This window comes from Canis lupus (assembly GCF_048164855.1).
Source record: "Canis lupus baileyi chromosome 1 unlocalized genomic scaffold, mCanLup2.hap1 SUPER_1_unloc_2, whole genome shotgun sequence".
In the NCBI taxonomy this organism is placed as follows: Eukaryota; Metazoa; Chordata; class Mammalia; order Carnivora; family Canidae; genus Canis; species Canis lupus.
In genome coordinates this window covers 181,586-209,566 of record NW_027326403.1, presented here as the reverse complement: position 1 = coordinate 209,566, position 27,981 = coordinate 181,586, and the positions used below count along the sequence as shown (strand labels likewise).

Genomic DNA, 27,981 nt, shown 5'->3' with positions numbered 1-27,981 from the left:
CTCACGGCAGCCCCACTCCCTGCCAGCCCTCTGACTCATGCTCCCCATTACCGAATTTTTTCCGCCTCACAGCTGCCTGGTGCCGAGTGGGGGGCGGGGGCAGGGTGTGTGTGTGTGTGCGTGTGTGTGTGTGTGTGTGTGTGTGTGTGTGTGTAGTCCCCCTCCCTCAACCAAGACTCAGCCCTTAGTCCTGCTGGCCCCTTCCACCCCAGTTTCCCCAGGGTTCAGCCACTGCTCCCTCAGACGGGGGACTCAAGGTTTTGCATTCAACCCCACCAGGGGGAACCCATAGGGCTTCCTCAGTCTTCCTTCCCAATCCAGGAAGTCCTTCCTGGTTTCTGGCTCTGAGCCCTCTTGCTGCTGAACTGTGAGCCCCAGCTGCACCAGGTCCCCAAACCCCATCTCTCAGTCTGCTCTACCCCGGTGTCGCCATGTTCCCTGGCTGGACAAGAGGCAGACGGGTGGGTGCTTGTGCATGCCCCTGTGGGTCCCAGCAGCCTCCAGCCCGCCCTACCCTATGCATCTCTAAGCACAGCAGGGCGACCAGCCTGGAGGCTCCCTGGCTCCCTGTGGGAGTTTGCAGTTGGACACCCTCCCTCCCCTCCGCCACCACCCCCCTCCTCCCCAGATCTCATCAGCCGGCCAGCCCCCTCCCTGCCCCCACTCCTGTCCCCTGCTGCCTCCTCGGCAGGCAGCCTCTCTTCCTTCTGGCAGAGCGTCCGGCCACTGCCTGCTCCTCCCCGGTCCAGGGCTCCTCTGGCAGGCGCTTCCCTCCCTCCCTCCTTCCCTCCCTCCCTCCGGTGCCGGTGGCGGTAGCGGTATCGGTGGCCACAGCCTCCTCCCCTCTCCTGCTTGCGTCCCCTTTCACCCCGTCCCTGCCCTGGACTCTGCAAACATGAGGGTCTTGGCCTGCCTCCTTGGTGAGTGACCCCTTCTCCTTGGGGACTTGGGGACCTCTGACCCCATATACTTAAGCAACGCAGACTTCCGGGGCCGTGTCCCTGGTGCTTGGGATAAGGGACATCTGGTCCTCGTCTGGTTCCCCAAGGGACCCAGCCTTCTGCACACCCAGTCCCACCCTCTGAGGACCCCAGGGACCTACCCGTCCCTCCACCCCAGCCAGCCCTGACTAGGGGGGGGGTCACACACCATTTGACCCTGACTGGGTCTCTGGGGAGCACAAAGGGCCTGGCTCCCAGCCCTGACCAGAGGCATGTGGGGCCCCGCCTGTCTCAGGGACCTGAATCTTGCCCAGAGTCCTGCCTCCCAGCAGTGGGGTTTTTGGTTTAGAGGTGTGCAGCTGTGTGTGTGTGTGCGCGCGTGCGCAAGGGGTATGTAAGACAAGGGGCCTGCCCTAGAGAAAGCACCCTTTCCAGCCTGCCCTCACTCTACCCTACCTCCAACCTCCCTTCCAGTGGCTCTGATGGGGATCCAGGCTGTGGGTAAGTGGCCCCGAGCACCTCTGTCTGGCCTTGTCCAGCACCAACCCACCCCTGTCCTGCCGCTGCCCATGCACTTATGACCTCGGGCACTCTCCCCCTCAGAACTGCTGGCCAACCAACCTCCTACTTCCTACGGAGGCCAGAGCTCTCCTGGGGACCCAGAAGTCGGGACCCCCATCAGCAGCCAGGGCGGCTGGCCTCCTACCACACCCTGCCTGGGGCCCTGGGCCTCCCAGATGTCATAGCCTTTCCTCTGTCGTTCCCCCCCCTCCACCCAGAGCGGCTGCGTCTGGCCGATGGTCCCCATGGGTGTGCAGGCCGCCTGGAGGTGTGGCACGGCGGGCGCTGGGGGACAGTGTGCGATGACGGATGGGACCTGCGGGACGCTGCCGTGGCCTGCCGGGAGCTGGGCTGTGGGGGTGCACTGGCCGCCCCCGGAGGTGCCTTCTTTGGGGAGGGCGCGGGGCCCGTGTGGCTGAGCGAGCTGGCCTGCCGGGGCAGTGAGGGGCAGCTGGAGCTCTGCCCCCACCGGGGCTGGAAGGCCCACATTTGCTCCCATGAGGAGGATGCGGGCGTCGTCTGTGCAGGTGAGAGGCCCTTGACCCTTTGTGGTGGTGGTGGGGCACTCCTCCAGATGTGACCTAGGACTCCCAGCACCCCAACCCCCTGTTGCCCACTCCAAAGAAGGTGTCTCCCTCCAGGACTCCCACCTTGCCACAACCTGGGGCTTGGGGGGGCTGTGCCTGCCCCACTGGGGGCCTGCCCCCTCCCACAGCTCCTGTGGTGTCCCTCAGGTCAGCGTGTGGCCAACTCAAGGGACGGGGACGACCCACCATTGATCCTGGAGGGGGACCCCTGGCCAGGGCTGTCTGGGGAGCTGAGCCCTAGCTCTGAGGGGCCTCCTGTGACCCATGGTGAGCCCACCCCAGCCCCGCTCTCCTGCTTCTGGCTGAGGGAGAGGGGTCTTTGGCACTAACGTCCCCCAGGGAACAGACAGTGGTGCTGGCTTCACCACCTCGAGAAACCGCCGTCCCAGTCCCCCAAACATCCTTGGGGGCTCTCAGGCAGCTCGGCATGGTCCCCCAGGTGGGAGGATGAGCAGCTCCTGACCCGGCTCTCCCTCCTAGGCCCCCGCCCAGCTGGGACCCCACAGAACAGCTCCAGGAAGAAGAGCCCACGGCCACTCAAGCAAGCCAAGTCCACCAGGGCCCCTCTGTTGACTGCTGGAGTCCCCCGACAGGGTATGTTCCCTGCACACCTCCCTTCACAGACCTAGACGGCGTGAGACCCTGGGCCCAGGCTGGACCAACCCAGGCACCCCCAGCCGCCCTCCTCTTAACCAGCCCCTGGCAGGACTCTAGCAAGCACGACATCCCTCAGGGATTCAAACAGGCCCCAGCTCCTGGGTGCCCCCACCCCACTGACCAGGGGACCCAGGAGGCCCCTCCCTGGACTGGACACCCTGCCCTGGGGGGATCCTGGCACTCCTCTCTAGGGCAGGTGGATCTCAGGCCACTGCCCCCTCTGGGCATCAGTTTTCCCGATGGAAAACCAAGGGTGTTGAGTCTGCTTTTCCCAAACTGCCTCACACGACTCACTCCCACCCCACCCCACCCCCCGCCACTCCCCCTGCAGAGCGGCTGCGCCTTGTCTCAGGCCCCCACGGGTGCTCCGGTCGCCTGGAGGTGTGGCACGGTGGGCGCTGGGGGACGGTGTGCGATGACGGATGGGACCTGAGGGACGCCGCTGTGGCCTGCCGGGAGCTGGGCTGTGGGGGCGCGCTGGCTGCCCCTGGAGGCGCCAGATTCGGCCCAGGCTCAGGGCCTGTGTGGATGGATGATGTGGGCTGTGGAGGCGGAGAGCAAGCTCTGCGGGACTGTCCCCGAAGCCCTTGGGGTCGGAGCAATTGTGACCACAGCGAGGATGCAGGGCTGGTCTGCACAGGTATGTCCACCACCTTCCCGATCCCTCTGCTGGTGCTGTGGCCCTGCCCCTCGCACCCCTGCAGTCACCACACCTGCCCTACAGACTCCCCTCCCTCTTCTTCCTTTGTTCTTCTTTTCTTTCCTCCCTCCCTCCCTCCCTCTCTCCTCTCCCCTCCCCTCTGCTTCCCTCTCCTCTGTCCTCTTCCCTCCCTCCCTCCCTCCCCACCTTTTCCCTGTGTTCTTCCCTCCCTCCCTCCTCCTTTCCTATCCTCTGTCCTCTTCCTGGCCTACCTTTCCCTCCTCCCCCCCTCCTTCCTTCCACAAATTCTTTTTTTTTTTTTTAAGATTTTATTTATTCATAGAAACAGAGAGAGAGAAAGAGAGGCAGAGACACAGGCAGAGGGAGAAGCAGTCTCCATGCAGGGAGCCTGACGTGGGACTTGATCCTGGGTCTCCAGGATCATGCCCTGGGCTGCAGGCGGCGCTAAACCACTGTGCCACTGGGGCCACCCCACCTTCCACAAATTCTTAAGAACCATTCTGGCTTGGCACAGACATAGCCTGAGACCCAGTCCTCACTCTCATGGATCTGACTGGGTCTGCTGCCGGACCCAGCAGGCACAAGGCAGCAGCAGTAGCAGCCCACAGCTGTAAGTGAGAAATTATGAGGGCAGCAGGCAGACAGGGGGTGCACACCAGACAGGGGGGCAGGGGGTGGGATAGGCTTAAGCCGACTCATGTGAAGGGGAAGAGGACAATGACACCTGGGTCTCTGCTCTGTGCCAAGCAGCGTGCTGGGCACCTCCCCTGCTGTCTCTGAACCTCACCCCCATGTGGACGGCCACTGGGGTGGGTGTTCTCACCCATCTTCACAGGTGTGGAAACAAGGTTCAGAGAAGTAACCCTAATAACCTAGGTTGCAGACTTAGCCCCGGACCCAGAACTGGGCCAGCCGGGCCTGTCCCATTGCACAGACAGATGTGCTGTGCCTGCCGGGGATCTGAAGCACAGGGTGCGGAAAGGTGGAGACAACAAGGCAGGGGCACCGGGCAGCAGACCAGGGACAGTGAGGGTGGCTCCCCCATGTGCCCTGGGGTGGGCAGCAAGTAGGGGCAGAAGTGGGGCCTTCAGAGCCCAGGTCATGGGAGATGAATTGAGGTGCCAGAGAGGGCTAAGCTGCTGGGGAAAAGAAGTGAACCCTGTTGAGGTACCAGGGTGTAGAGGGAGCTCGGTGCCTTAACAACATCTTTAATTCCCAGAGCAACCCCATAAGGGAGCTCCTCATCGACAATGAGGACATGCAAACGCAGGCAGGTCAGACCCTTCTCTGGTCATTTTTTTTCTCTAGAGCACTGACGGGTGATTTTGCTCCCCCCTCATATTGGGGGGTAGAAAAATGGCCTCTCTACTCCCCAGTGGTGACCCAAGTCTCACCCCAAAGAGAAATGTACTCTAAAACCCACAGGAAGTTAGTATGCAAACTAGTGGTTCTCCACAGAGGGGGTTAGGATTCCCTTTTACCCAGGGGACATTGGGCAAAATCTGGTTGTCACGCTGTAGAGGCTCACATATGGGGAGTGGCGCCCAGGGATGCTGCTGGACATCCTCTGGTCACAGGATGCTCCCCCCAGCAAGGAATGACCTGTCCCCCCATGTCAGAGTGCTGAGGTGGGAAAGCCCTGCTATACAGGCCTGAGGCAGGCAGCTGGGGAGTAGGATCAGGGCCAGTATCCCCACAGCTCGCCACTGGGGAGGCAGGGGCCTCGGGAGGTGGACAGACGACATATGGACTCTTGGTGAGTGACTTCCAATCTCAGAGCAAACAGAAGGGGGAATGTCTGCTGTCCAGCGTCATCATGGGCACGAAGCCTGACCCCGTGGACAGCTTAGTATGTGAGCATGTGTGCTAGCTTCCTGCACAGGGAGTACACACCGCAGCCTCCCCGTCTGTTACCCCTCTTCTCCCCACATCCAGGCCCGGCCCCACGGCTCCGCCTGGCTGATGGTCCCCATGGGTGTGCGGGCCGCCTGGAGGTGTGGCACGGCGGGCGCTGGGGGACAGTGTGCGACGATGCCTGGGACCTGCGGGACGCCTCTGTGGCCTGCTGGGAGCTAGGCTGCGGGGCTGCACTGGCTGCCCCCGGAGGCGCCTTCTTTGGGGAGGGGGCTGGGCCCATCCTCCTGGACGACCTCCGGTGTCGGGGTAACGAGACGGCCCTGCGATTTTGCCCAGCGCGGCCCTGGGGCCAGCATGACTGCCACCACCGGGAGGACGCAGGGGCCGTGTGTGATGGTGAGGAGGACAAAGGAAGAGGCTGGGGATGTGGGTGCTCTAGAGCCTCAAGTGGAGGCATGAGAAGTGGGGAGCTGGTGTGGTTTTGCAACGTGTGCCCCATGTGCCACTCCATCCCTCTGTCCTGACTGCCCACTTGCCCCACTTTGTCCTCAGCCTGAGACCTCAGTTGGCATCCATAGTCCCAGGATGAGGGTGTGGGGAGCTGTCCGGCATTACTGAGGCAGTGGTGGTCACCTCTTCCCCTGTCCCTGCGTACCCCCAGGTATGCCTATTGGATACATCCCTCCCACGGCCCCGGCAGTGGACAGCAACCACTCTTTGCCCAGGGAGGCAGCATCCCGGCCCCCAGGCCCCACAGGGAGCCAGGCCCCAGGAACCGCTGGCATCTCGCCTCCTCCCGCCTCCCCCACTGCCCCTCGGGAGCCTGGACCAGAAGCTGGTGAGTCTCTGTCTCCCCAAGAAAACGGGGATTTACCTGCTGCTTCCTCCCCCTTAGCCAGCCCCCAGACACCCCTTCTCCCTGCTCAAAGACTGTCTCATCAGGGCAAGGGCCAAGACAAGGGTGGAGGAGAGAACAGAGCCCTGCGCCTGGAAGGGTCCGTGCTCAGTTAAATCCTCTGCTGTTGCCATTGTGAAATGTGTAGTTTTGGGGAGGCTGTCTCCTCACAAAGACCAAAAGGACTGGATCAACCACAGTTGTCATTTTTTTTTTTTTTTTTTTTTTTTATTTAAGTCACAGACAGAGAGAGAGAGAGGCAGAGACACAGGCAGAGAGAGAAGCAGGCTCCATGCACCAGGAGCCCGATGTGGGATTTGATCCCGGGTCTCCAGGATCGCGCCCTGGGCCAAAGGCAGGCGCCAAACCGCTGCGCCACCCAGGGATCCCACACAGTTGTCATTTTTAAAACATGGGCCTTGATATCATTCAGGTGCAGTGTGGCCTGCAGACAAAATGGGACTGCCACTGGAAAGAGACAGTGTTTCTATCTCACACAGTTGAGGGGCCACATGGGGAAGCAGCAGGGGGCTGGCCAGGGGGCGGGGGTGGGGGGGCGCAGACAGAGCCCTGACTGTTGCTTCTGTGGGAAGGAGCAGGTGAGGTCAAGTAGCAGGCTCAGGGTCAGCCTGCGAGCTGTGGTGTTCAGGGGCTGCCCCTGGTTGTCGGGCGCCCGGCTCTGGGGGCTAAGGGCAGGTAGACAGGGGCCCCGAGTGTGAGTCCCACGGAGCAGGTTGGGGGGGCGGCTGGGATTGGCTGGTGTGCACACAGAAGGCCCGCTCCGGTGTTTTCCTGCCTCTAGGAATGAGCTGTCCCTGGGGAGGGTGGGCAGTCTCCCCAGGGTCAGTGAAGCCCCAAGATGGCAAAGCATCAGAACGTAGACAAGGAAAACACACTGTTAATGCAGCTGTCGCTCACGGGTGGGAAACCTGTTCTTACCAGGGGCCTCGCTCCCCACCTTTCCCAAGTCTCCTAGCACCGCTGGCTTACGTGTGACCAGTACTGTTGCAGGCACTCTGTGTGTCTTCCTCAGGTGACGCTCCCGGCCCCGCGGGCCGCAGATGCTGTCTGGTCTCTGTTATGGAGGAGGCCACGGGACTATAACACGGGCAGAGTCAGGACTCTAGTGAAAGTACCTTGCCCCTGAGCCCACGTTCTCTTTTGTGCTCACTGTGGTACCATGTACGCAACGTAAAATTGGCCATTTCAGCTGCTTGTAAGTGTCCGGTTCAGTAACATTAAATACACTCATGAGGTAGGGCAGCCACCACCACCTGCCTATAGAACTTGGTCGTCACCCCAGGCTGACCCCCCCTCGCCTCCAGCCTCTGGCACCCACCGTCCTTTCTGTCTCTATGGATTTGACTCCTCCAGGGCTCTCCTACAAATGAAATCCCCCAAGATTTGTGCTAACGTGTCTTCTAGGTTCATCCACGCGGCAGGTGGCACAATTCCCTTCTTCGGGTTTCATCATGCGCGTATGCCTCATTTTGCTATCCCTCTATCCAGTGCGGATACTGAGGCTGCCCACCCCCTGGAACCCTTTAGCTACTGTGAAGAGTGTGAGGAACATTTGTGTGCGAGTGTCTGTCTGAATAGCTATTTTCACTTTATTTGCCATATGTCCTGAGGAGTGGGATTTCCACATCATAGAGTAATTCCGTGTTTAACTTTTCGAGGCAACCAGACCACACCAGACTATGGCTCATGCCTAATGCAGAGAGCGGCATAGCACAGGCCTCGCTCAGTGCTCAGTAAATGCCTGCTGCCAGGACAGATGGATATGAGAAAGCCAGATGGACAAACGGGTGGATGAATGCAAGGCAAGTGGAGGGACTCAGAGAACCTAATGACTTCCTGACTAATTCTTTGGGTCTCTTCCACCCTAGGGTCCCCCCAACTTCGCCTGGTGGCAGGGCCCAGCAGGTGTTCAGGCCGGCTGGAGGTGTGGCATAGTGGGCGCTGGGGGACGGTGTGTGACGACAGCTGGGACCTACAGGACTCAGCTGTGGTCTGCCGGGAGCTGGGGTGTGGCAGAGCTCGGCAGCAGGACCCCGCAGCTGGTCGCTTTGGCTGGGGGGCTGGCCCCATCTGGCTGGACGACGTGGGGTGCCTGGGGACTGAGGCTTCACTCTTGGACTGCCCCGCTGCACCCTGGGGGAAGCACAACTGTGCTCACAATGAAGACGTTGGAGTCACCTGCACTGGTAAGGAGACCCTGACCACCTGTTGGCCCTAGAGGCCTTCCTGGAAGAGGGAGTGAGACCTAACATCCATACTAACATCTCCTAAGCCCCTGCCCTGGGCTAGCAGTTTTCATACACGTGACGACATTCACGCCTCACAAGAAGGATGTTGGTGGACATTATGTTCATTTTACTGAAGTTGAGGCACAAAGAGGTTAAGTAACTTGCCCAAGCTCACACAGAAATAAGTGGCAGAGTTGGGATTCTCTCTTCTCCTCTCATCTATCCTCCCCAAGATAAAGGAAGTGAAGATAAGGGCACGGGGAGATGGTGAGAAGCCAAAGTGGGGGCCACCTGCAGTAAGCACAAGCGTTGTGTTTGTCATTCATTTGCTAACATTTATGGAGTGCCAGACACTGAGCCAGGTGCTGGGGCCTGAGGATGCAATGAACACAGTCCCGGGCCTTGGGAAGCTCACAGCTCATGGATGGAAAGAGATGCACCAACAAATCACTGCAAACCTATGTGACATGTTATCATTTGCAAGGTCTCCAAGACCAACCTCAGGTTCCATAATTTTCTAGAAAGACTCAGAAAAATCGGAACAGCCATCCTAAAAACTAGTTGAGAGAAGAGGCACAGAGGCAGGTTCAGGAGAGAACTTCATGGAGCTTCCAGCCATTCTCTCTTGGGGAGCCATGCAGAGAGCACTCAGATCTCCCAGCAGCAACATGTGAAAACGCATATGCTGTACTGCCAAGCAGGGATGATCCCCTAGCCTTGGTGCACAGAGTTTTTATAGGAGCTGGGTTATGAGCTACAGCTGCCTGCCCACTGGCTGTCCATAAGTCACAATGTTGGTACCAACTATCTGGGGAGCCCCAGGAGCCAGGGGCAAAGGGCCAAACTTTTCTTTGGGAACAGTTGCTAATCAGAGAGATGTGACTGATGGTGGCCCACATGATGGAGTCACTGAAGCTAAGGCCCTTTCCCCTTCCTCCTGAGGCCATGGGAACCACCAAAGGGTCTTAAGCTGGGGAGTGACCCATCAGACCTGGTACCACTCTGGTAATTGGTGATAGCTGGACAGGGAGAAGGAGAGACCGTCAGAAGTTATAGGAAGTGACGCCATTGTGGCCAGTGAGATGAAGAGGACAAGTCCAATGTGGGATGGGCAAAGAGCATCAGTCACATCACAGTTGTGAAAGCCAAGGAGGCAGGAAGTGGTGTCAGGTTTGGCTGGCCACAGTATTGCCAGGGTCTGGCACAATACCTGGGTCATAGAAGATGCTCAATAAATGTTGATGACATGAATGAATAAATGAATAATGAATGAATGAGTGGAAACTTGGTGATTTTGCAGAGATGAGAGAGAAGGAGGGATCTAAACAGGCAACCTTGTCATTAGGATGTCTGCCATCTTCCCTGTCCTCTCCTCCCATCTTCCAGAAACCTCTGGCCTGGACTCTATCTCAGACCCCTTCAGTTGGAGCTGGATCCCTGGCCTGGGTAGAGATCCGGATGCCTGGCTCCCTGGGGAGCTCGCCACCAAGCCACCTGCAAGGCTGACCCCCAGTGTTCCTGAGAAAACCACTACCAAGGCCCCAGGGAAAACACCCAAGAGTACTAAGAAGTGGGTGACCAAAAATGCAAGGAGACCAACCACTCAGCCCCCTGTGATCCCAACCACTAAACACTCCAGGGTCCTGGGTACCCAGAGGCCCCCAGAACTGACCTCATGGCCCACTACAACCCTGACCACTGAGGCCTCCCGGAGAACAGTTTCTGAGTCTACTGCAAAGCTGACCACTGAGGTCCCCCACAGGATAACCCCACATACTACTGCAACACGGACCCCCCGGACCCCCCGAGAGCAGACCTCTAAGACTGTGGCAACTTCAACCACTCGAGGACCCCAAGAAATGGCTTCTGAGGCTATGGTGAAGCGAATCCCTCTGGATTCCATGGATCCATCTACTGAGACTCCTGCACAAGGTTCTCCAGAGTCATCCAAAGACCTAGCTCCCTCCCCCACTGGGGGCACTGCTGGGGGATCAGGTGAGTGGAGGGAACATGAAGAGGTGAGGCTGACCCCTCTTTACGCTTCCTGACTTGGGGTCTTCTACCAGCAGGCCCATTCTGGGTGCGTCTGGCCGACGGGCCCAACCGGTGTGCTGGCCGGCTGGAAGTGTGGCATGCTGGGCGCTGGGGGACAGTGTGCGATGACAGCTGGGACCTGCGGGACAGTACCGTGGCCTGCTGGGAGCTGGGCTGTGGAAGGGTCCGGCCGCGAGTGGGCAAAACCCACTACGGCCCCGGGACTGGCCCCATCTGGCTGGATGACGTGGGCTGCAAGGGAATCGAGGCCTCGCTGAGTGACTGCCCGGCTGGGGCATGGGGCCAGCACAACTGTGACCACGAAGAAGACGTGGGGCTCACCTGCACTGGTACTGGGGATGGGGTGGGGGACCTAGAATCACTCCAGGAGATTCTGGAAGGGTACTTTGGAGTGGCAGCATGGACCTGAGACAGGGTGGGGATCAACCCAGGATTCACTTTCTCCCAGGCTACGCAGATGAGGATGATTATCCCCCTTGGACCTGGGATCCCACCTCGGGAGAGGACCTGGCCAAGGGGACCACCACTGCAGGGGTACCTGGACACACACTCTCCTGGAGCTCCACCAAGAGCCCAGGGGCCCCCTCCCCAGCGACAAGGCGTCTTCCGGACACAGGTGAGGTGCACAGCCAGGGTGAGGATGGGACCCCCACCAACCTGTGTGAGCCTCCTGGCAGGCCTTCCTGAGACCCCAAAGTGAGCTGGCCTGTGTGCTGGAGACTGTGGACAGGTCACCTCCAGAGACGCTAATATGTTCCATCCTTGAGCTCTCCTCAAGAGCCTTGAGGAGGAAACCCCTGGGTGTCTCTGAGAGTCAGACCAGGCTCAGCATGGCCTCAACCCACAGTCCTCCCGCAAAGTAGCCGTGATCACCCAAGGCTGGGCCCCTCCATCCAGAACCCCGAGACCCCTTTAGCTGGCCCAGGTCACCATGTCATTCCCCCAGCCCTATACGGATAGGCCCTGGCCCCTATCTCGCAGCCGCTTAAGTGTCCTTGCACCCCTGTGGCCACACCCGGGCCCTGAGCCCCAACCCCCCTGCTCCATTACCTACTCTCCCTGGCTTCCCCACGGCGTCTCCACGGCCCTGCATCCCTGTGCGTGCGTGCTCTTGCAGGCTTCTCCAGTCTCCAGGCCCCGCGTTCCTGCACATGTCTGTCTACGTTGCATGCGCGTGCTCTCGCGGGTGTCTCCCGGCTCCCGCGTCCCCCTGCATGCTCTCGCGTGTTTCTCCACAGGGTTTCCCAGGCCCTGTGAACCTGCGCATGCAACCCTGCGCATGCCCGTGCTCTCACGGGTACCCCTGCTGGGTCTCCCCGGCTCCACGTCCCTGCGCGTGCTCTCGCGGGTGTCTCTGCGGCGTCTCCGGGCCCGGTGTCCCTGAGCATGCGCACGTGTGCCCACGCGCGTGCGCGGCTCTTTGATCGTCTCCCACCCACCTCACGTCTCCGTGGCTTTCCTGTTCTCACGACCCGCTTGTCTGTCACCCTCGCCCTCGTATGCTTGCATCCAACACACCCTCCTAGTGTCCCCGTTTTCATTTTCCCACGGTCGACACCTCTACCCTCCCCTGCTCTGGCTCTCTGCCTCCTCCTCCCTCCCGACCCACTGGTTCTCAGGTTCTCAGGTTGGCCCCCTCCGTGCCCAGCTGTCTGCCTGCCCCCCCACCCCCACCCCACGCCGCTCGTGCTCCTTGTCACCCCAACGTGCTTTGCACGGGGAATCTTGCCTTTCCTCACGACTGTCTCTTTCTGGCCCCGCCTTTTCCGTCCCGCCTGCTACACCTGCTTTCCCCCTCACTGCCCTCTCCCATCCCCTGAAGGGCCCACTTCTACCTGTTGCCCCACGTCCCTCAGCTCATCTCCTGAAAGACTCGACAGCCTCAGGAGCGGCTTCCCGCCCCTTGGGCTCTTCCCGCCTTTTCCCGGTGGTCAGCGTGCACGCGCACTCCGGCCCTCGGCCCTCGGGAGAAGCGGCCCGATCAGCCTCAGGCCTTGTGACAGGAGAGGCGCGCTGCGCCTCCTGATTGGCCGGTTGAACCACGCCCACGTTCATAAAAGCGCGGTGTAGGGACCCGTGGGCTTCCAGAACTGTCCGTGAGGATGGGCTTCTGGTGCGGTAAAGGGAGGGGAGGAACGGGCCGAGGGGCCGCAGCACTTTAGACTGGGGGACATGGGGTGTGAGGTAGGGCCCGTCCTGCACATTTTTCCAAAGTGCTGCTCCCCGGTGCATAGTGGCCAGGGTTCTACAGCTTTCACGCTCTGCAACTCGGTGCAGGTCCCTGCCTATCCTCTAGCGCCCCCTCGTGGCGGAAACGGTCAGACGCTGGGCATGGAGTTCCTGGGGTGCGGATGATGGGAGGCCATTACGTGAGCTCAGAGAAGCGCAGAATTGCGAACCACACAAGAGAAATCTCGGGATAGTCTCAAATGCAGTAATAAGGAGCCCAGATAGAGAGTGAGAGAAAGGTCAGACGTGAATTGTTATCCTCACTGCAAGGTGACTCTGAATAAAATGACCCCACTTCTTTGGGCCCCACTTCTTCTACTGGAAAAGCAGTCCAGGAAAGCTCACCTATTCTGGGCTGGGCATACAGGATTCCAGCAACCAGGAGACATAGGTTGTTATTAACGCCCGTGTTTCAGGTGGGGGAAAATTTTGACTCAGAACTTCAACTTAGGAGCCACTATGGAGAGCTAGCTTACATGATTTCACACACATTTTGCTCGTTGAATTGGGAAAGGTAACTGAATTACTGAACTAATTATCAGTGATTTCCTCAGTCCAACTCCTCGGCTTCCAGTTGTGGCTCCACCAAGATTAGAACTAGCTGGGTGGGATCTCTAGGTGGCTTAGCGCTTGCTTTTGGCACAGGGCGTGATCCTGGAGTCCTGGGATCGAATCCCACATCAGGCTCCATGCATGGAGGCTGCTTCTCCTTCTGCCTGTGTGTCTGCCTCTTTCTCTCTCACTCTGTGTCCCTCATGAATAAATAAATAAAATCTTAAAGAAAAAGAAAAAAGAACTAGATGGGTGACCTCAGGTCCCAATCCCATGAACAAAATGTGTGAGAAATAGTTTAAAACCACAGAACGTTGGTGGTTAGAATTACTTACCGTAAATGAACAACAGCAGCTGCAGGATCCCAGGGGGAGGAGTTGTTATTTCTAATAGAGCAATTAGGAAAAGCTTTGCAGAGGAAGTCGTATTATCCAGTGGCAGACACCAGGAGGAAGGGCTTTCTCAGAGGAGTGAAGGCTAGAGTTGAGGAAAGACATCGGTAGTCTAGGACATTGTCATTTCACTGGACCCTTAGCTCCATCGTGCACTTAACTGTGTCAGTTTCTGTTGCTACCATAATATAACCACACATTTACCTCCTCAAAACAACATATTCACAGGTTCTGGGGATTAGGGCACAGGCATTTTTGGGGGAGCATTATCCTGTCTACCACCGAATCTGCTGTAGAGACTCAGTAGAGACTGACACAGTTGTTGAGTGAATGTATAGCTAGAGAAGCAAGAGGATTAAAAGGTTGAATTTTCACTTTCTAGTTCATTGAAGTAACATTTCTCAAGGCTTCTTGGAATTTGGAGACACAGATATTAACTTGTGTGTCAAATACCTGCTGTGTGGCAGGTATGAATACTAACCCCTGGGAACATAGCAGTGATGAGCAAGGGAAAGGGAGGCTGAGATTTGCAATTTAGAATTGGATGGCAAAGGGATGCCCTACTGAGAAAGTGCCCTTTAATTGATGACCTTCAGAAGGAAAGGGAGAAAGCCATACAGACATCTGATTGGAGAATGTTTAATACAAAGGGAACAATGCATGCAAAGGCTTTGAGGTGGAAGTGTGCTTAGCTGGGTCAAGAAACAGCCAGGTCAGTGGGGGTGAAATGGAGTGGTTGATGGAAATGAGGGAAGGAGATGAGATCTGTGATGGGGAGCTCCGAGAGAACTAAAGGTGCTTTCCAGGCAGAGGGAGCAGCACATGCAAAGGCGCTGTGGTGAGACTTTGAAAGAATGGCAAGGATGCCAGCATGGCTGAAGCAGAGGAAGCCCGGCAGAGTGAGAGTGATAGGAGAGGGCTAGACTCTGAGTTTTATTCTATTTATTCTATTTATTTATTCTCTATGCAGTGAGAAGCCCTTGGTGGAGCATTTTGAGCTAGGAAGGATATGGTCACTTGTGCATTTTCAAAGCAGTCACTCAGAATGCCCCATGGGAAATGGAGGAGATAGAGTGCATACAGGGAGACCTGAGAGGTCTATGGGGAGATGATAATGGTCTCTGCCCAGGTGGTAGTGAAGACTGAGAGAGAAGTGGATTATGTAGCTGTATTCTGTGAGTTGAGCTGATGGATTTGAGTGATGGATGTGAAGAGAGGGAGGTGGGAGATGGGGACCTACCTTTTACTGGATCAGGGAACACTGCAGCTGGATGCACAGGATCCACAGTGGGAATATTAGATCCATTGGTGACGTGTTTGACATACCCAAGTGGAGACATTAGCAATTCTGGAGCTCTGAGGAGTGCCTGAGCTGAAGATATAACTTGACAGGATGGAATTCCCAGCTGTGGGAATGGATGAGACTATGCAGACAGATAGCCATGTCTAATGGCCCTCTTGTACCCAGCCTGGAAGATGGAATGACTCTTGGATTTGTGCTGTTGCTGTATGTTATGGTTACATGAGGTCATGCAGAGGGGAGAGGAGCCAAGATTAAATACAGGATTAAATTTAGATGTTGGATGATAATATTGACAGTAATGGCTTGTATTCATTGAATACCCTCCATGTGTCAGGCACCATCTATCAGCATCACATGGTTTAACTCACTTCCCCTCCACCTTATGAGATGAGTACTGTCCTTAACACCATTCTACAGATAAGAAAACTGAGGTACAGAGAGGTCAGTAAAGCAAAGGGCAGAGCTTGGATTCAAACTCCAGGATTTACACTCTTAACCACTCTAGCCACGGAGACAGGGAAGGAGCATATGACAGAATTAGCTCTGAAGAACTCAGGAAGCATAAAGCAGGGCATGAGTTCATTGAGGGGGAAAAAGAGTGGCCTTTGAATAAAATCCTGAAGAATAAATAAAAGCTCACTAGGGAAGGAGTGGGGTAATACTTGGGAAATCTGTACCCCAAGGGAAAGAAGTCTCCATTTATGTATTTTAAAAATTTTTTTAGGGATCCCTGGGTGGCGCAGCGGTTTAGCGCCTGCCTTTGGCCCAGGGCGCGATCCTGGAGACCCGGGATCGAATCCCACGTCGGGCTCCCGGTGCATGGAGCCTGCTTCTCCCTCTGCCTGTGTCTCTGCCTCTCTCTCTCTCTCACTGTGTGCCTATCATAAATAAAATAAAAAAATAAATAAAAATAAATAAATAAAAAAAATTTTTTTTAAAGATTTAATTTATTTATTCACGAGAGACACACACAGAGAGAGGCAAAGACACAGGCAGAGGGAGAAGTATGCTCCATGCAGGAAGCCTGATGTGGGACTCGATCCTGGGACCCCAGGATCATGCCCTGGGCTGAAGGCAGGTGCTAAACTGCTGAGCCACCCAGGGATCCTCTATTTAAAAAAAATTTTTTTTTAAAGAGAGTCTTTTTTTTTAAAATTTTTATTTATTTATGATAGTCACACAGAGAGAGAGAGAGGCAGACACATAGGAAGAGGGAGAAGCAGGCTCCATGCACCGGGAGCCCGACGTGGGATTCGATACCGGGTCTCCAGGATCGCGCCCTGGGCCAAAGGCAGGCACCAAACCGCTGCGCCACCCAGGGATCCCTATTTTAAAATTAAAAAAAATAAAAAGATTTTATTTATTTATTTATGAGAGACACAGAGAGAGAGGCAGATACATAGGCATAGGGGGAAGCAGTCTCCCTGCGGGGAGCTTGATGTGGGACTCCATCCCAAGACACTGAGATCACTACCTGAGCTGAAGGCAGATACTCAACCATTGAGCCACCCAAGTACTCCAAAAGGTCTCCATTTATGACCAGGTAGACCTGCCTGGGTCTGAAGCCTAACACTGCACCTTGGCTGTGTACTTTGGGAAAGTTCCTTGCCCTCTCTGGGTTTTACTTTGGTCATTTGTAGCAAAACAGCAGCTTCTCCACTCACTCTCTCCCCATAAAATTACCAAACGGCAGCTTTTCCACACCCCCCCCCCATGAGATAGCCAAAAATTAAAATGTCTGACAGCACCAAGAGTATGGGATAAAGGTAGGCATGAGAATATGCACCTACTTAGGAGGACAGTTTGCCAATATCTAGGGGGATGTATCTGCTTTCACAACAGTTGTACAATTAGGTATTGAGGAGTTCTCACTCATGAGCCCAAGGACACAGATTTCAGGAATTCACTGCAGCTGTATTTGTAACATCAAAACATTGGCCACAGCCTAACCACCTAACAGCAGGGGCATAGAGGAATTAATAGCTGTGTATTCTTTATGACAGAATATTGTACAAAAGTTAAAAAGAACTAGAGATAGATATATTTAATTCAAAGAGTAAGCTTATCACATGCCAGGCTCTGAGACCCCATGGAGTAGATAGACACCATCATGGTACCCATTTTACAAGTGAGGAAACTGAGTCATGGAATAGTCCAGTGACTTGTTCAGCCAGCCAGGAAGGGACACACCTATAAACCAAGCTGCAGAAAGACATATGCAGTATATGTATGTTGATGTGCACAGTCTTCAACGTAGAAAGCTAAAGTATAGGGAAACAATATGGCATCAGAGAGTCCTTTGGGGAAAGGATGCAATTGGGCCTCATAGGGCCTGTAACTCTGCAATACCGCTTCTTAAATTAAAAAACACATATTTTAATTAAAAAAAATCAAATCAGGCAGCCCGGGTGACTTAGCGGTTTAGCACCGCCTTTGGTCCAGGTCATGATCCTAGAGACCCGGGATCGAGTCCCACGTCAGGCTCCCTGCATGGAGCCTGCTTCTCCCTCTGCCTGTGTCTCTGCCTCTCTCTCTCTTTCTGTCTGTCTCTATGAATAAATAAATAAAATCTTTTTAAAAAAATCAAATCAGGGAATCCCTGGGTGGCTCAGCGGTTCAGCACCTGCCTTTGGCCCAGGGCATGATCCTAGGGTCCCAGGATCAAGTCCCACATCGAGCTCCCTGCATGGAGCCTGCTTCTCGCTCTGCCTGTGTCTCTGCCTCTCTCTCTCTCTCTGTCTCTCATGAATAAATAAATAAAATCTTAAAAAAGAATCAAATTGATCCCATGCTAGTGGACCATGAACAGTGGCCATATCTTAGAGCACATTTCAAGAACACAGAGACCCAAGGAGTATGCCTGCAATTGGTGGGCTGACTTTGTAGCAGCAAGAGACCTTCAAATTGTGTCCTCAGTGGAGTCCTCCTAAAACCCAGCATCTTGAAAAGACAGCTTCACCGCTGAGGAGTTTTTTCCCCCTCTATGCCCTGGGCTGCAGGCAGCGCTAAACCGCCACGCCACTGGAACTGCCCGGTTTTTAAAATTCTTAATGAGTATGACCACCAGGTAGGATTTCATAATTATCTTGTTGTTGTTGTTGTTGTTGTTAAGATTTTGTTTATTTGCTCATGAGAGACACAGAGAGAGGTGCAGAGATATAGGCAGAGGGAGAAGCAGGCTCCCCGCAGGGAGCCGGATGTGGACTAAATCCCCAGATCCCAGGATCACACACGTGTGATGAGCGGAAGGCGGATGCTCAACCACTGAACCACCCAGGCGTCCCTCATAGTTAGCTTCTTTTTTTTTTTTTAATTTTTATTTATTTATGATAGTCACACACAGAGAGAGAGAGAGAGGCAGAGACTCAGGCAGAGGGAGAAGCAGGCTCCATGCACCGGGAGCCCGATGTGGGATTCGATCCCGGGTCTCCAGGATCACGCCCTGGGCCAAAGGCAGGCGCCAAACCGCTGCGCCACCCTGGGATCCCTATAGTTAGCTTCTTAAGGTACAGGGAAAGTATTTGTTTAAGAACGGTTAATAGGGATCCCTGGGTGGCGCAGCGGTTTGGCGCCTGCCTTTGGCCCAGGGCGCGATCCTGGAGACCTGGGATCAAATCCCACATCGGGCTCCCGGTGCATGGAGCCTGCTTCTCCCTCTGCCTGAGTCTCTGCCTCTCTCTTTCTCTCCGTGTGACTATCATGAATAAATAAATTAAAAAAAAAAAAAAAAGAACGGTTAATAATAGGGAGACATGACTGAAGTATCTGCAATGCTGGGCATCAGGGTGAAAATTGACCCTTGTTCTATTCGAATGTAATATATTAGCAGGTGACAGAGCAAGGGATTTCTGCAACTGGGACAGCTAGCCACAGAGCTCAATGTGACCAGGACAAACATGCCTAGTGTGTCAGACACCAACCTGCCGGGTTTCATGTGCAGAGTGGGAAAATGTCTTTATGGTGGAAGAGGGGATTCCAGGTGGAGGTAACAGCATGGACAAAGGCAAGATGTGAACACCTCAAGGTTTGGGGTCCAGTGGGAGCAGCAACACCATGTGGAAGGTGGCATGATAAGACGTGGTGCCAGAGAGGTGGGCAGGGATCAGTTAATGAAGGGAGATGAGGAATGTGGACTTTATGGTTGTACAACGTTGTGACTACACTAAAACCCATTGAATTATACACTTTAAGGTGTGTGAATTATATCTCAACAAAGCTATTGCATGAATTTTAAAAAAGATTTTATTTATTTATTCATGAGAGACACAGGCAGAGGGAGAAGCAGGCTCCATGCAGGGAGCCCGATGTAGGACTTGATCCCAGGACCCTGAGATCACAACCTGAGCCGAAGGCAGATGCTCAATCACTGAGCCAAGCCACCCAGGTGTCCCAAGCTATTGTGTGTGTGTTTTTAAAGATTTGTTAATTTACCTATGAAAGAGAGAGAGAGTGTGTGTGCATGCACAGTGAAGAGGAGGGTCAGAGGGAGAAGGGAGAAGCTCTAGCAGACTCGCTGAGCACAGAGCACCATGTGGGACTGGATCCCATGACCCTGAGATCATGATATGAACTGAAATTAAGAGACGCTTAATCGACTGAGCCACCCAGGCACACAACAAAGCTATTATGTTTGTTTTTATTGGTTTTTATTTTTTAAAAAGATTTTATTTATTTGAGAGAGGGGGGAAGAGCACAGGGGAGAGGGAGAAGCAGACTCCTCACTGAACAGGGAGCCCAATGCAGGGCTCCATCCCAGGACCCTGAGATCACGACCTGAGCCAAAGGCAGACATTTAACCAACTGAGCCACCGAGGCACCCCCAAAGCTATTGTTAAAATAAGTTTTTTTATCCACCAAGTTAGAAGAATGAATTCAATTTTTCTATACTCCATATATAAAATGGTATATTTTACATTTATAAAATGGTATATTTTATATTACCTGACCATTATATTAGCTGACCATTGAAAAACATAGGAGTTAGGGGCAGTGACCCCCATGCAGTCAAATCTACATACAACTTTTGACTCCCTCAAAACTTAACTACTAATAGCATACTGTTGACTGGAAGCCTTACTGATAACATAAGCAACACATACTTTGTATGTTTTATATATATATGCACATATATAAAATATACTATTTTTATAATAAAGTAAGCTAGAGGAAAAAATTTGCTAAAAGGAGGAGAAAGTACAGTACTGTACTGTATTTATGGGAAAAATCCACATATAAGTGGTCCTGCTCAGTTCAAACCCATGCTATTCAAGGGTCACTGTATATTATACACTTATATGTTATATAAAATTGTCATCATGTAGAGATTATCCAAGTGCATTAATCCAAAAAACAGGGGGAAATAGTATGGAAATGTTCCTGGTAGTTCATTAATAAAGATATTATAGGTGTTTTTTTTTTTTTTTTTTTTCTCTAGGGAAAAATAAGGAATGAGTGGGGGCAGGGACTTCAGGACATTTTTCTTAGTTTATAAACTGGTTTAGTTCCAGTTTCTATTACTGGTAGTTGAGAGCATCTCAGCTGAGTCACCAGGGTGGCTGTGAGGTAAAGGAGATTGGGGTAGTGGTCCAGTTGAGACAGGATGAAGCCTGAGTTGGGGTCCAGGAAGAACAGAGGTTCAAAGTCAAGGGAAGCAAGACTCAGTTCTCCCTGTATCTCTCAAGGTGATGAGGATAGTTATGAGCCTTCCCGGACGTGGGATATACCTTCAGGAGGGGCTCTGCCCAAAGGGACACCCACAGGAGGCATACCTGGACCCACTCTTACCACTGGCACCACTCGGAGCCCAGGCCATCCCTCTTCAACTCCAAAGACCTCTGGAGACACAGGTGAGGCATGTCGCTGTGGCAAGGCTACCAGGTTGGTTGTGTTGTGGGGTAGAGAAGTGGACTCTGAATTCCCCAGTGGTGACCCCACTCTTACACCAGAGACCCAACAGAAATATATCCTGAAACAAGGGGTTATTATCTACATCAATGGCCTTCAACTGGGAATAATTGGCAATATCTTTTTTTTAATAGTTTTTTTTTTAAGATTTTATTTATTTATTCATGAGAGACACAGAGAGAGAGAGGCAGAGACACAGGCAGAGGGAGAAGCAGGCTCCATGCAGGGAACTCGATGTGGGACTTGATCCTGGGTCTCCAGGATCAGGTCCTGGGCTGAAGGCGGCGCTAAACTGCTGAGCCACTCGGGCTGCCCTAATTGGCAATATCTGAAGATGTTTGGGATTGTCATGACTTAGATGCTTGAGAGGCTACTAGAACTTAATTGGTAGAGGCCAGTGATGTTGTTACATATACTACTATACACAGAACAGTCCCCCACAGCCAAGAATCATCCAGCTCCAAATATCAACAATGCTCAGGTTGGGAAACACTGACCTATATTATGCAATTCACTCTGACAAATCAATGAAAAAAAAAATGACAGGAAACCCTAGAAGAGAATGGGTAACAATTATGAGCAGGTGATTCACAGAAGAGAAAGCCTAAATGGCCAAGTATATGTAGAAACATTCACACTCATAAGGAATCAGAAATTCAAATTAAAATGATGACAAGCATGGAAAAAATTTTTAAAAGATTTTATTGATTTATTCATGAGAGACAGAGAGAGAGAGAGAGAGAGAGAGAGAGAGAGAGGCAGGGACGCAGACAGAGGGAAAAGCAGGCTCCATGCAGGGAGCCCAACGTGGGACTCCATCCCGGGTCTCCAGGATCACACCCTGGGCAGTGGATGGCAGGCGCTAAACCACTGAGCCACCCAGGGATCCCCTTGTGTGTTTTTTTTTTAATTTTATTTATTTATTCATGAGAGACACAGAGAGGCAGAGACACAGGCAGAGGGAGAAGCAGGCTCCATGCAGGAAGCCCAATGCGGGGACTTGATCCTGGGACTCCAGGATCACCCTCTGGGCTGAAGGCAGGTGCCAAATCGCTGAGCCACCCAGGGATATCTCTCTCTCTCTCTTTTTTTTTAGAAAGCATGGAAAATTTTGAAAGGTAGGTAATAGCAAGTGTGGATGAGGAAGTGGATATGGGCAGACAGACATCCCTACTGGATAGAGCTGTGTGATAAAGACAATTTAGTGAAATTAAATATGATTGTAAATTATGACCCATCAATCTAGCTCCTGTATTCCAGGAAAATTCTTAAGCAGGGTTCTAAAGAAAACATATGAGGGTATTCTTTGAAATGTTGTGATATCAGGGAGTTGGAGGCAAGTTAAGTGCCCAACAGTGAGTAACGAGAAATGCAGTGGGTACACATGATGCAGTAGCTAAAGCAATGACTAGCCTTACAGACTGCAACATGGGTCGCTATAAACAAAATAATATGGAGGAAGACAGTGAAATTTCCAGTGATTTGCAGAAACTAAAAAACACAAACAAAAATACACATGTACTTAATATATTAACATATATACATATATGCTTTCTATATTGTATAAGGTATTGTATAAGGACATACAAATCTTTAAGGACATATGTTAAATACATTAATGGAGGTGGCTGTGGGAGGAAGTGAGAGGGATGGAGATCAGGGAGGAAAAAGAAAAAAGAGACATTATAGAACTGTTGACAATGTACAGAAAAGCATGATTAGCTTAGCTCTTTGCACCTTGGGTCTGAAAAATTAAAAATAGTGCTCTAGACAGGTAAACCCCTACAATATCTAAGCAAGATGAGATTCTTAAAATAATAACTAAACCAGTTAATATTTACTGAGCAATATACCATGTGTTGGGTACTATTCTGGGCACTTTACATGTTACCCCTTTAACTTTCATAACATCTACAGAACCCTATGATGTAGGTGCTAAATTATGCCCATTTCTTAGTTGAGAGAAATTGAGGTACAGACATCAATGATTATGACAATTTTAATCACAAAAATGCCTATTACATGCTAGGCACTGTGCTAAGTGCTCTGTACACACAGGAGCTCCCTGAATCATGACAGCTCTGCAAGCGAGGCACATTGGTCATCCACAAACTGAGATTCAAGGTAGTTAAATAACTTGTTGATGGTCACCCCGTTAGGAAGTGACAGAACTGAGGTTTAAGCCCAGGCAGCCTGGCTGGAGGCCAAGCCCTTAACTGAACCACTTCTCCAATGCTATAAACAAATGACAAGAACAGGATGCACATCAAAAATCCTATGAAGAAAACCTCAATTCTTTGGAGCTGTACTATTCAATGTGGTAGTTATCAACACAGGTGGCTTTTTTTTCCTCAATATTTTATTTATTCATGAGAGACACAGAGAGGCAGAGACATAGGCAGAGGGAGGAGCAGGCTCCTTGCGGGAAGCCTGATGTGGTACTCGATCCCAGGATCCCGGGATCATGCCCTGGAGCCAAAGGCAGATGCTCAACCACTGAGCCACCCAGGGGCCCCTCACAGGTTGCTTTTTTACTTTAAATGAATAAAACATTCTAATACCTGGGTGGCTTAGTCACTTAAGTGTCTGCTTTCAGCTCAGGTAATGACCCCAGAGACTCTGGGGATCAGATCGAGCCCAACCTCCAGGCTCCCTGTTTCTCCCTCTCCCTCTGCTCCTCCCCCCATTCATGCTCTCTCTCTTGCTCCCTTGTTCTCTCAAAAAAAAAAAAAAAAAATCTAGGAGTGCCTAAGTGGCTCAGTGAGTTAAGTGTCTGCCTTCAGCTCAGGTCATGATCCCAGGGTCCTGGGATTGCGCCCCTGAGCCCTAGGTAGTGCTCCCTGCTCAATGGGGAGCCTGCTTCTCCCTCTGCCCCTCCTCCTGCTTGTTCTCTCTCTTGCTTGCTCTCTCAAATAAATAAAATCTTTTCTTAAAAATCTAAATAAATCAAAAATTTGAAAGATGAAACATTCATTTCCTTAGTTGGAGTAGCCACATTTCAAGTACTCAGTGGCCATGTGTATCATATCCATCACTGAGAAAGTGATACTTAGTGGTCTAGACACTGAATGCAAAGGACTTTGCTTCGGGCCTTCTCCCCACAATTTTCAAACTCTCTCTGTGCGACCTATGGCAAGTTACCTACTGTCTTGGCCTGGCCTGGCTTCCCTTATCTACAAAAAGGAATAAAATTCCCATTTACCTAGAAGCTGGGCTAGGGAGGGGTTGAGCCTTCTTACTCTACTCAGGCCCTAAATGTAAGGGGCTGCCAAAACATTCAGTTATCAAGGTAAATAATAATATCTTTATACTTTTAAAAATAAAAATTAGGGGGATCCCTGGGTGGCTCAGTGGTTTGGCACCTGCCTTTGGCCCAGGGCGTGATCCTGGAGTCCCGGGATCACTCCCGTGACAGGCTCCCGGTATGGAGCCTGCTTCTCCCTCCTCCTGTGTCTCTGCCTCTCTCATTCTCTCTCTCTCTCTCTTTCTCTCTCTCTCTCTGTGTCTATCATGAATAAATAAATTTTTAAAAAAATAAAAATTAATGCAGAACATTCACAATGAACTAAATCTCAAACATTTAATATAACTAAAGGCAAGATCCCATCTCCCACACTTGACTTTCCCTAGTCCTGGCCCACTCAGATCCTGTCTTGGGTAAATTTTTTACTTTTTTGTTCACAGTGGATCTTTTGCAATAATTTTGTTTAAAAATGTGACGTAAAAATCTTGACTCCTGAGATTAGGCTTAGAACCCTCCTCCCTAAACCCCCTCATGCCTCTGCACCTTCTGGCATCCCCCTCATCCCTCCATCTCCCCCGCATCCCCCCTGCCCTCAGCCCCTCCTGCATCCCCAGGTAAGCCTCTATGTCCCTCACACTCCCGCATCTTCCCGCACGCTTCCACTACTCACCCCTCACCCCCACGTTTGCACCCCCTCCAGCCATTGGCAGTACCACTCACCTCCCTGGCCCTCAGTGGACAACGCCAGGTGGCGCCTGGAGACATCATAGGAGGCGAGGAGGTGGGGCGCTGGGGCGGGGCGAAGTCTCCCGGCGACCCGTGGCGTCATGAGGCTCTACGGCCTCCTGTTGGTCGCTTCCTCCCTGGAAGGGCGTGGCGGGCCGTGGGGGTAGGCGGGGCAAGCTGACCTCCGACATCTGTCTCTCATCCTCCTCCAGGTTCCCTGAGGAAACTGTGGAGACTGTGGCCAGAGCGTCGGCCACAGCGTCCCACAGCAGCCAGGACAGCGCCCCCTGCTCCTTCCTCAGCTCCCTCAGCCTCCCCAGAGCCCCCCGACCCACCGGTGACCTCCGACTCTGTACCAACGCTCATTCCCCAGGCAGCTTCAACACGGAAGGTGACCTCTGACCCTCCTGACACTTTGTCACCCAGACCAGACCTGGCCTCCCGGATGAACTCTGACCTTACCTCAATAACCCCTGGTCTCACTTTGTCCACCCCTGATGCCGCTGTGATTCCAGCACTGACACCAGATCTCTCACCCACCCCACTACCCACCTTGCCCAAAGAATCGACCTCTGGCCCCTCTGTGCCAGCAGTGGTGACCCACCTTTTTACTACCTCAGAACTGACTCCAGAATCTGACAAAACCCCAAACCTGGACACAGCTCCATACCCCAACACAGTTCCAGATCATTCCAGATCCCCAGACCCCTCCACAAGCCTCTACCCCACTGGCACCCTTCACTCTACCTTGAAATCTCACCCCTCCACCTCTCAATACACTACCATCCCTCACTCCACCAGGACCCCTCACTCTATTACACCCCCTCAACCCACCACAACCCCACAATTCACCATATTTCCTCAACCTACCATAACCCCACAACCCACATCTCCTCAACCCACCACAATCCCACAACCCACCACATCTCCTCAACCCACCACAACCTCACAACCCACCACATCTCCTCAACCCACCACAACCCCACAACCCACCACAACCCTTCAACCCACCACAACCCCTCAGTCCACCGCCGCTCAACTGGCCACAACACCTCACCCTCTCACAATCCCTTACCCTGCTACAACCCCTCATTCTATCACCTCTACTCACCCTGCCATGACGGCTGACCCTACCTCAACCCCTATGATCACTATCAAGTCCACTCTAACTTCCTTGGGAACAGAACTCTTCTCTCCCACTCCAGCACCAACAGTCAAGCCTAGCTTCCACCCCTGGTTGACCTCCACAGGGGCGCTTCACCTTTCTACATCCCAGATGTCAAGCCTGGCACCTTTTCTAACCTCAGAGTCCAGCCGCTCCAGGCCTTCTCCAGCTCTAAGCATGGACACACTGTCTACTGAGGACTTCAAACCACCAAGAAGACAGAGCCCCAGACCAACCCCACCACCCCCCCAAACCCCACACTCAGCCTCTGACCCTACAGTGACCTCTGACCTCCACCTATCTTCTATGGCCCACCCCTCGGATCAACCTCCTCCTGACGACCTCACCCCAAGGTCAAACCCTGGTCAGAGCCCAGACCCCCTTGGCCCATGTGTGGTTCCAACACCACCTTTAAGGGTCATGGCTTGTGAGCCACCTGCCCTGGTAGAGCTGGTGGCTGCTGTGAGGGACATGGGTGGCCAGCTGCAGAGGCTTACCCAGGTCCTGGAGCAGGAGCAGCAACAGCGCCAAGCCCTGGGACTGGGGCTGACCCAGCTGGTGGAGGCCACCCGGGGCCTAGGGCAACTGGGTGAGGTTGTAAAGAGACTGGCTGAGAGGGCCTGGCCCCCTAACACATTTGCACCAACCACCACCACCCCAGAAGAGGAAGAAAGGCCTCTGAGGGGAGATGTGTGACCCTATATGGGATTTGAGGGGCTAAGACACAGCCAACCAAAAAATTAAAACCAAAGTATCTAATTAAAAACAAGATATCAATGACATTTGTGGGGATTTAGGGGAACTCCAGAGAGATGGAGTCACAAGATTGATCTTGGTTTGTGAATACCACAGGCATCATGCAAGGCAATGATGTTTATGGTGATGGTGTTGGTGATATGGGTGATGATCATGATGGTCATAGTGGTTATGGCTGTGAGAATGATGATGGTGAGTTTAATAATGGCAATGATAATGGTGATGATGGTAATGACAGTGGTGACAATGATGTTGGTGAGGGAAGTAATGTTGACTATGATGGTAGTGGTGATGATGACAATGGAAGTGCTGATGATGAAGGTAATCATGGTCATAGGCATGGTGGTGATGATCATGGTGATGAAGACCATGATAGAGTTGGTGGTAATGAAGATGATGCCACCATAGGCATTTATGCAGCCCTGTGATGGCAAAAGTCTTTGCCTGGTTCACAGGTATTTGCCCAGCTCTTAGAACAGAGCCTGACACAGAGTGCACACTCCATAAATACCTTTTGAATGAATGAGTACGTGACAATAATAATAATGACTAAGAGTTTTGGGGTACTTCTGGGTCAGGGTCTGTTTTAAAGGCTTTATGTGCACAACGTCACTTTATCTTCATGAACACCTGCTGAGAAGGGTACTGTTACCACAGCTCAGCAGAGAAGGGGTGAGCTTTGGAGCCGGGCATGAACCTGAGCCAGTTACTTAACTGCTTGGTCTGAGTTTTTCCAGCCTTGAAAGGGGATCATAAGAACAAACTTCACGGTTCGCTGTGCCGATTAACTGATAAATTAATACACATGTAAGAGAGCTTAGCACAGACCCTGGCTGTCAATAAGTGCTCGTTCTGTGATAGCTGTTATGTATTTATTTCCATTTTACAGATCAGGACACTGAGGTCCCAGGTCACCCAGGGAACATGTAGTGGAGCCATGATCAGTACCCTGTGATCTTGCTCAGAAGTCAGACTATCCTGGACTCCAGACCATGTCCAGGCGGTGGGACTCTGGTGGTTTGTTTCTTTTCCCTGAACCTCAGTCTCCCCCCAGGTATATGGGGATAGTAATAGTGCCTGCCTCTGGGGTGGTGATAGTTGTGAGGATTAGATGAGATAGTGTGGGAAGGACAGAGCTCAGCAGATCATGTGCTCAGTTAACAAGAATATTCATGATCACTTATTGACTGCTTCCCTGCACCTGACCCAGTGTGGCCTCTTAACACGGTAACACTCATCCTCTCTAC

At 52.7% G+C, this 27,981-nt stretch overlaps 1 protein-coding gene across 15 annotated transcripts; it reads left to right on the top strand.

The window, feature by feature from the left end:
• Nucleotides 1-4: 4 nt before the first annotated feature.
• Nucleotides 5-26,744, top strand: SSC5D (scavenger receptor cysteine rich family member with 5 domains). 15 transcript variants are annotated; one of them, XM_072818753.1, is made up of 15 exons: nucleotides 5-920; nucleotides 1,416-1,442; nucleotides 1,721-2,029; nucleotides 2,237-2,356; nucleotides 2,570-2,683; nucleotides 3,078-3,386; nucleotides 5,343-5,660; nucleotides 5,926-6,102; nucleotides 8,049-8,366; nucleotides 9,795-10,403; nucleotides 10,475-10,792; nucleotides 10,912-11,079; nucleotides 20,621-20,785; nucleotides 25,026-25,204; nucleotides 26,064-26,256. In XM_072818753.1, exons 1-15 carry the CDS (start codon nucleotides 896-898, stop codon nucleotides 26,112-26,114), a joined length of 3,207 nt encoding a protein of 1,068 aa, XP_072674854.1. In that variant the 5' UTR covers nucleotides 5-895; the 3' UTR covers nucleotides 26,115-26,256. The 15 variants fall into 15 exon arrangements, with proteins under 15 accessions (XP_072674854.1, XP_072674856.1, XP_072674841.1 ...); XM_072818755.1 differs by having other exon boundaries at nucleotides 26,019-26,205; XM_072818740.1 differs by having other exon boundaries at nucleotides 10,478-10,792; nucleotides 25,026-26,744.
• The last annotated feature ends 1,237 nt before the right edge of the window (nucleotides 26,745-27,981 follow it).